The 9,603-nt window shown below is 43.1% G+C and overlaps 1 protein-coding gene across 1 annotated transcript in view; it reads left to right on the top strand.

Annotated features, from left to right (window-relative positions):
• Window positions 1–9,186: 9,186 nt before the first annotated feature.
• The window catches only part of LOC138487773 (nicotinamide N-methyltransferase-like), a 30,296-nt gene continuing 29,879 nt past the window's right edge, over window positions 9,187–9,603 (top strand). Inside the window, exon 1 of the mRNA XM_069614322.1 lies at window positions 9,187–9,366. Coding sequence (XP_069470423.1) covers window positions 9,219–9,366 — 148 coding nt within the window. The 5' untranslated portion in view covers window positions 9,187–9,218. The remainder of the gene's footprint in view (window positions 9,367–9,603) is intronic.

The raw sequence follows: 9,603 nt of genomic DNA, 5'->3' as shown, positions 1-9,603 counted from the left end.
AGCTCACCATATGTAAAGAACGAAGCGGAGAAGTTCTCTCAGCGTCTGCTCAAAGCAGACTGTCATCGTTGCATCGGCGCGTTGCCGAGCAACCTGGTTTTATAAGACACGTGATAGAAGGCAGAATGTCCTCCTTGCATCGGTGCGCAGCCGAGCAACTCAGTTGTGTAAGACACGTGATCACGGCTCCATGAACACGGGCCGCGACCCGTGTCCGAGAACTGGTCAATAAACTAAATATGATCAAAATATCTAATTACTGGACCTCCTGGGGCAGTAATGATAAAAGTCATCGCCTAAGAATCAAAAAAGAAATAAGTACTCTGTCATCCATGGACATAGAAAAAACACAAAGATTGAATGAACCCATTTGGATAAAAGTAATGGCTGTTATATGAACACCTCAGATGAGGCTATACTAATTATGAACGTGCCTAAGTAGAATGGATGGAGCCTAGGGAGCAACCCTAGGGCTGTACCTTATATTAATAGTATGTGCCCTAATGCCGCTAGTGGTGTCGTCTAGACAGACGGCACCTCGGGTCCTGGGGGAACTCCAGGATGCGCAGCATGCAGGACATTTTTTAAACATAGGAAACATCTCTTATTCATATACATTCAAATGACCCTCAACATTCAGGTCATATGCGTACTACTGTCAATCTAAACCAAATGATGCTAAATACAATGTAAGAAAACAATTAGAGAAAACAATTAGAGAAAACAGTGAAAGTTGATCTCCTCATTTAACCCATTGGGTGCCAGACTGCCAAGTTTGCCAATCCAATATGTCTCTCTGCGGCTCAAACGTTGGCATAAATCCTCATGAGGACTATTCTTGGTTAAAGCTTCCAAAATCACAAATTTTATTTGTGACACGTTATGTCCATTGGCCATCCAATGTCGTGCCACGGCCGAATTGATGTTTGCATTACGAATACAAGATCGGTGTTCACCCCACCTCAACTTGGCTGTTCGGGTCGACTGTCCAACATAAAATTTCCCACACGGGCATTTAATGCCGTAGATGATATTACTACTGTCACATGTGGCAAAAGTCTTAAGCATAATCTTCTGCCCCGTCCTTGGATGGTTAATGGAGTTTCCTTTAATAACAAAATTACAGTTGACACACTGTAAACAAGGATATGTCCCAGTTCGCTGTGTCATAGGTTCCCTGGCTGTAGGTTCCGTCTGCACCAGTTCATCCCTTAGGTTCCTACTGCGTTGGTATGCAAAGATTGGTTTTTCACTAAAAATATCTTGAACTCGAATATCATTCTTGAAAATCTCCCAATGTTTCATAATAGTTTTCTTGATTTTGTTACTTTGCGTAGAGAACTTGGATACAAATACTGGTGACTTCAATTCTCTCTTACTTCTGGGATTCTGTTCTGATAATAGAGTCTCTCGTGATATGGCATCAACTCTGTCAGATGCCAGATCGAGTTCACCCTGCTTCTATCCCCGGGCCAGAAATTTTTCTTTCATTTCCATCTGTTGCATTTTGTAGTCTTCAGGATCACTCACTATTTTCTTGACCCTAAGTAATTGGCTGTATGGTAGATTCTTCAGTAGGCTCGGCTGATGGAAGCTGAGTCGGTGCAGGAGATTATTCTGATCAGTCTCTTTCCGAAACAATGAAGTGCTGTAGCTAGTGAGTTGCTTTCTGACTTGTACATCAAGGAATGTTATGATTTCATATGAGATCTCTCTAGTGAACTGTACCCTTTGGTCGATGCTGTTTAGATACACAAAAAATGTTTCAAAAGACTCTCTGGTTCCTTTCCAAATTCCAAAGATGTCGTCTATGTATCTCGTCCAGATCCGGATGTCCTTATTCCATTCCTGTTTATTCAATACATGGTCTGTTTCAAATTTATACATGAAACTGTTGGCATATGAGGGTGCCATGGTGGCTCCCATTGAAGTCCCTGCAGTTTGTAGAAAAAATGGTTGCCATATTGAAAATAGGAGTTCTCAGCAATGAATTGTAACAATGCCAGTATGAATTCCTTCTGGGCACGTATCTCGGGTGCTTTCAGTAACAGCCATTCTACAGCCTCTATCCCCAGGTCGTGGGGTATAGAGGTGTACAAACTCTTCAGGTCTATAGTAAACAACAGATCTTCAGGCAAAGGTGTCAATGAGCTAAGCTTTTGCAGGAAGTGGGTGGTATCCCTTGTGTAGGTGTTGGTCTCTTGTATCAATGGCTGTAGGAAGAAATCTATATAGATCCCTAAAGGTTGGTTAATGCTCTCTATCCCTGCAACAATTGGTCTACCTGGTGGTTTGATGGCATCTTTATGGATCTTTGGCAGCGTGTAGAAATTGGGTATTCTAGGATGTTCTTTCAAGAGAAATTTTTGTGTATACTCGTTGATCCAATCCAATTCAAATGCTTTTTCCAGGAGGCTCTTCAAGGTCTGTTTAATCGAAAGGGTGGGATCATGGTCCAAACTAACATATGTAGTCTGGTCTTGGAGCTGTCTTCTACATTCATCATCATAGTCACATGTATTCTGAATAACAAAGGCTCCTCCCTTATCTGCAGGACGAATGGTAATACTCTTGTCACTAAACAGGTCCCTAATCAATCTCATTTCGTGTGGTTTTAAGTTCCTGTATGGAGGATTTCTGTAGCTGATTCGTTCAAGGTCCCGAGTGACTAGTCTCTGGAATATTTCTATGGATGGTACTGTAATGGGTGGAACAAACCCACTTTTGACTCTAAATTCTTGAAAGTCTGGAATCTCAGTCGGACTCTCTTGTGTCTCCAATTCGTTAAGGAAGACTTTAAGTTTAAGTTTACGAACAAACTTGTATAGTTCTATCTTCGTGTCAAACAAGGTGGTACCGTAAATCGGTACGAAACTGAGACCTTTTTGTAGAGTCTCTTCCTCTGCCTTGTTGAGTCGCCTCCCCGAAATGTTAACGACTAACGTTTCTTCTGCTGTAATCTCGTTAGGGGTTTGTTTCTTGTGTTGCCTCCTCCCCCTGCGGGTTCTTTTCGGCGGGCGCCTAAAAAAGATACAGCAGACGGAGCTCGTGCCAAAGGGCTTGTTGTCTGTGCAAGGTTCTCTGTGGTTTGTTCTGCTGGAATATCAGACTCTCTCTGGGCTACTGAATCGGAACTGGAGGTATTGTCGGATGTGTATCCAAAAGGTTTCTTTGGTGCTACTCGGCCGTATTTGTCCATCCAGGTGTATACCTCGTCATTGATATAATCATAGGTATCCCTCTTGAATTTTTTAATCTTCTTTTGCTCCAATTCAGACTTGTAGTTCTCAAGTTTAGTGTTAATCTCTAGTAGTATGGTGTCATATTCTTCTCTTCCAAATGTATCAACTAATTCCTTCTCTATCTCCTGAATTTCTGTACCCAGGGTTGTTAAATTCTTTGATAACTCTTGGATAGTTAGCAAGATGAGGTCCAGTGAACATTTATTCAGTATAGATTCCCACCTTTGAACAAACTCTCTACTCTCTTTGCACAAGGTCGGTCGGAGCTGTATGCGAAGCCCCCTTGGGATGCGTTGGTTTTTGAAATATCGTCCGAGGGTAATTGCGTGTAATTTCCTGTTTATCTCCTTTCGTATAAGATACTCTAATTGTTTAATTCGTTTGGCCGGATCCTTTGGTGTAGTACCATGAGCACCAATAGACGTTTCGCTAATAAGTTCAAGAATGGCAGATGCTTCCTCAGTTGAGAAACCTAAAGTTTCTGCACATATGTTGGATAAACCTTCAATGTCCTCAAATGACATGTTCAGTGTGTTGGGTAATCTTTTTGGAATTGTGTGCCACCACTGCTGTGTGTCTCACCAATGGAGGGAAGGAAAGAAGCAGGAAGCAAATTTGAGTGGGCACCACAGGGGTATCGAGTCTTTCTGGCGTTATCAAAGGTCTCTAGTGTGATAAGTCTTTGTTAGAAAGTTTGATCCTCTATACAGGAGCTGGCTGAAAAAGGCCTGGAGACACCCAAACCCAAAAATACAGCAAGAAACAAAGATTAGGTAAAAACCCAATCATACGGCCGCTCTCTGGAATCCCATGCTGGGTTCTGTATCAGTTGTAATTTCGCTATGTATAGTTCCTTCGATCCAATTCTTGAAAAAATACAAAAGTCAAATATATAGTGATTTTTCAATGTTGAAAATTATTTTATAGAAAGAAGTGACAAATAGCCACCAAAAATGTTCTTCGTGAGAGTTGATGCCATATCACGAGAGACTCTATTATCAGAACAGAATCCCAGAAGTAAGAGAGAATTGAAGTCACCAGTATTTGTATCCAAGTTCTCTACGCAAAGTAACAAAATCAAGAAAACTATTATGAAACATTGGGAGATTTTCAAGAATGATATTCGAGTTCAAGATATTTTTAGTGAAAAACCAATCTTTGCATACCAACGCAGTAGGAACCTAAGGGATGAACTGGTGCAGACGAAACCTACAGCCAGGGAACCTATGACACAGCGAACTGGGACATATCCTTGTTTACAGTGTGTCAACTGTAATTTTGTTATTAAAGGCAACTCCATTAACCATCCAGGTACGGGGCAGAAGATTATGCTTAAGACTTTTGCCACATGTGACAGTAGTAATATCATCTACGGCATTAAATGCCCGTGTGGGAAATTTTATGTGGGACAGTCGACCCGAACAGCCAAGTTGAGGTGGGGTGAACACCGATCTTGTATTCGTAATGCAAACATCAATTCGGCCGTGGCACGACATTGGATGGCCAATGGACATAACGTGTCACAAATAAAATTTGTGATTTTGAAAGCTTTAACCAAGAATAGTCCTCATGAGGATTTATGCCAACGTTTGAGCCGCAGAGAGACATATTGGATTGACAAACTTGACAGTCTGGCACCCAATGGGTTAAATGAGGAGATCAACTTTCACTGTTTTCTCTAATTGTTTTCTCTAATTGTTTTCTTACATTGTATTTAGCATCATTTGGTTTAGATTGACACCAGTACGCATATGACCTGAATGTTGAGGGTCATTTGAATGTATATGAATAAGAGATGTTTCCTATGTTTAAAAAATGTCCTGCATGCTGCGCATCCTGGAGTTCCCCCAGGACCCGAGGTGCCGTCTGTCTAGACGACACCACTAGCGGCATTAGGGCACATACTATTAATATAAGGTACAGCCCTAGGGTTGCTCCCTAGGCTCCATCCATTCTACTTAGGCACGTTCATAATTAGTATAGCCTCATCTGAGGTGTTCATATAACAGCCATTACTTTTATCCAAATGGGTTCATTCAATCTTTGTATTTTTTCTATGTCCATGGATGACAGAGTACTTATTTCTTTTTTGATTCTTAGGCGATGACTTTTATCATTACTGCCCCAGGAGGTCCAGTAATTAGATATTTTGATCATATTTAGTTTATTGACCAGTTCTCGGACACGGGTCGCGGCCCGTGTTCATGGAGCCGTGATCACGTGTCTTACACAACTGAGTTGCTCGGCTGCGCACCGATGCAAGGAGGACATTCTGCCTTCTATCACGTGTCTTATAAAACCAGGTTGCTCGGCAACGCGCCGATGCAACGATGACAGTCTGCTTTGAGCAGACGCTGAGAGAAATTCTCCGCTTCGTTCTTTACATATGGTGAGCTACAATCCACGTTTGTTTATTTCCATTTAGCGTTGAGCTACACTTTGGATAGGTCCTTTATATATATTCACTTTACCATTCACAGCACCTGCTCGCCGTACATGGTGGAGCAGCCTGGCCTCTGAAACATAGATTTCGCCATTACTCACCTACATCAGGTAATGGACTCGATTCCCTCCATTTTGTTATAGGATAACTTTACTTGCCTGTGTACTGATTTGTTTCTTATTTTATATCTTTTGACCTGCCTTCTGATCCGGCTCATTACATTGTCGGGTATGTGTTTACCTTCATATTTTTTCAACCATTTGGATGATGACTATTCATACTTACGTTGTTTTAAATATGGGAATTATTCTATATGGATATTAATCTTGGGATGGTTGGCACAATTGCATGTGAATGTTATGTGTTTATTGTTTTAGACTTGCCCTGATGAAGGAATTTGTTATATTCCGAAATGCATTGGCACAATATAAGTCTACAGATAGAGTGATTTATGGCAATCTCTTCCTCACGAAGAACATTTTTGGTGGCTATTCGTCACTTCTTTCTATAAAATAATTTTCAACATTGAAAAATCACTATATATTTGACTTTTGTATTTTTTCAAGAATTGGATCGAAGGAACTATACATAGCGAAATTACAACTGATACAGAACCCAGCATGGGATTCCAGAGAGCGGCTGTATGATTGGGTTTTTACCTAATCTTTGTTTCTTGCTGTATTTTTGGGTTTGGGTGTCTCCAGGCCTTTTTCAGCCAGCTCCTGTATAGAGGATCAAACTTTCTAACAAAGACTTATCACACTAGAGACCTTTGATAACGCCAGAAAGACTCGATACCCCTGTGGTGCCCACTCAAATTTGCTTCTTGGCATACACGTGCCTAGTTGACAGTTGAACCTGTGCAAGGGAGGCTGCTGGTTTTATGTCCTTTGACTCTGACGCTGCCCTCTTCATATGGGCTGTAACTGATTTTACGTAACTTGTAGCATGTATATAAAGTAAACTTGCTTGTGGGTTGGTTTGAAAGGCGACTCACACGCCAGGTATCTGGTAATTAAAGCGAAGGCAATGATACGGCTGATGTTCACTGTCGCATTTCGTACGGGCAAAAAGTGCTCCAACCACCCTCTTAAGTGCACAAGAAGATTTAGGGGGTAATTCATAGAACGCAGCGCACAAGTGGCGCACGCGGCTGGCGCACAGTGTGCGCGTGCGAATCCCTGCGCCAGCCGCGTGCGCTAAAATCCATTTCCGTGCACAGCGTATTCATGGATTCCAGCCACCAAAACCAGCGGTGGCGCACAGTGGCGCACAGTGGTGCAGCGACCCTGCAGCAGCGCCAGTTTCGCCCCCAAGAACGCCTCTCGCGCAGGGAAAAGCCATCAAAATCCCCAATCCAGCGCAAAGGGCTGCACTAACCCTGTACCAGCACGGCAAGCGGGCTACGTGTATCACTGGGGTGAGCAGGAAGTACCTCACGCGATTGGCCCCGTGCGAGCAGGGTACGCGTATTTCAGGGGTGCGCGGGAAGTTCCACACGCGATTGCCGCAGGGTACGTGTATTTCAGGGGTGCGCGGGAAGTTCCACACTTCCCCAGTTACGCCTTCTTTTTCACGCGTTGTTCCCCATTCTGCATGTTACGCCCACTGTTCCGCCCACTTTGGTTGTGTGCGCCGCGCTATGTGCGCTTTTGCTGTGCGCGTAGCGCATGCCGTGTATGCCTGCGTGCGCCATGCGGGAAACACGCGCAGCGTCTTCCTTAAATTGCACGCGTGCGCGTGCGCTGCGTTTCTCACGCTTGCGCTCCCTTGCGCCTGCTTGCGCATGGATTTTCGGCGCACGTTTGTTCCATGAATCGGCCCCAAAATGTTAAGAGACACTGGTCTCTATCACGAGGTTGGCAGTATCCCGGAAGTCATTTTGACGGGATCAGCCAATGCAAATAGCGTTACCGCTATTCGGTACGGCGCTATTAGGGCCGAATCACGAGTAGCATTAAGGCGGTAAATCTCCATTCCCCATTGGGTCTATTGGACCCAGTGGGTATGGGGTGGCGCTAATAGCGCTGGTGCAATTATTGCTGAATTAAAAGCACTGAAAACGGGCAGAACCCAGACCTCACCTCCAGCAAAATACTGGAAGTGAAAGTCCCACTTTCTGCCCAACTTATGATTGGGCCAATCCTTAAATGCGGCGGTAATAGCTTTACTGCCGCATTTAAGGGCTACCGCCCAAATCGTGATGAGGCCCACTATGAGTTTGATAGTAATTTGGCAGTAAATGTTCAGAATTACCACCAAACTCTTCACCACTTGATCCCAGAGGTTTACGATGGATTACAGTGGTGGAAGTGTAGAGTACTTGCCATGTTAGCTGACCATAAAACTCCATTGGGATTTAGGAAGTATTACTGCTCAATGTAATTCTATGATTTATTTAAAAAAAATTAGAGGATTCACTTCCAGCTATTTTCTGCAGGTGAATCCTCCACTTTTTCTACAAAATTGTAATTTGGTGGTGTGGTGAAGCAGCGGCAATTCTGTTCGGCTGAAAAAGGTGTCAGTAATAAATTGACTGTCACTTTTTTTTACCACACCACAGAAGTCAGAACAAGGCCTACCCGGCTTCGTGATGGTGACAGCAGCCACCCCACACAACAGTCACCACCAAGTAGCAGCTTCATTCAGATACCCTGGCAGTATATAAAAAAAATACATATTTTAAGCAACCAGTTGGCCAGCGTTGATCCATTAGACTGTTGCCTGAATAGAGATGGACCTGTGTGACTCTAAGAATAATTTGGGGCTTTTGTGACCGATTTATAGGTCAATGCGCCAACCTGTTTATTGAATAATTCAGACATTTGTCGCAGTTTAGTGTGGGGCAACAGGGGGAATACTATGCCCCGACCCCTTAAGAAAAGCAGTAAAACAAAAAAGCTCCACACTTTTAGGAACTGCGCCACATATGATTTTGAAGGTGAAGAAATATTCATAAAAAAATAGATATTTACCTGTGACTCTTTGATGTAGCCATACTGAATTGAAAAACCTTTGCTATGGATGATAGTCAATATTAGCCCTGATTTGAAAAAGACACCTGTGTGTCGAAACACGTGTTATCTACAAAGGACAACTCAATAAATATCTATTTATTATGAATATTTCTTCACCTTCAAAATCATATGTGGCGCAGTTCCTAAAAGTGTGGAGCTTTTTTGTTTTACTGTGTAACTCTAAGATCAGAGAGGAATAGCTGAGAAGCAGCATTCTGCAAGCCGGCACCCTGCAGGACATCGTGCATCATGTGAATGCCATTTGTGGGAGCGGTAAACACACTGAGGGTGAATAATAAGAAAATGGTAATAAATGAAAACCAAATGCAGAATAGGCAGCGTGTGACCACGTGAAGAAGTAGGATGGCTGGTCACAGGGGAGAAAATAAACAATATGTTAAGAAGGTACACACAAGCACAAGCCCACGGGCCTGAGCGTAGAGTATATAATAGGAGCACACTCAGCATAGCTACTGCTCACCGACCCACCTCCCACCCACAAACAAAAGAGCCACCATGGCATCTAATTTAAGCAGAAAAGAGATCTATGAGAAACATTTCCATATAGGAAAGACTTTTCAGACTTATTTCACATCTGATTCTCACTGTGTCGATGATACCCTCATGAGGATGGTGCAAAACTCCTTCAACTTCTTCGCCTCTGGTGAGTGCTGTGCCTTTGTCTTGTATTATGATTTTTTAAGCTCTTGTCAATGGCACTGCTCGTTAACAAAAAACTCTTGTTATGATATGTTATGGCATTTATAACGCGCCTATACACAAGCGTTTCAGGGCGCAACGAGGCAAGGGAGGGGAAACAGAGGGAAGACAGACAGCGATCCTACTAGGTCAGGTGACATTGAGATCACACAAGTGCAGGGGGGAAGCGAAAAAGTGCGGG

Source organism: Ambystoma mexicanum, chromosome 9, assembly GCF_040938575.1.
Source record: "Ambystoma mexicanum isolate Mex_15411 chromosome 9, UKY_AmexF1_1, whole genome shotgun sequence".
Taxonomy (NCBI): Eukaryota; Metazoa; Chordata; class Amphibia; order Caudata; family Ambystomatidae; genus Ambystoma; species Ambystoma mexicanum.
Note: the sequence above shows the minus strand (reverse complement) of the source record. Positions and strands in the feature narration are given on the sequence as shown.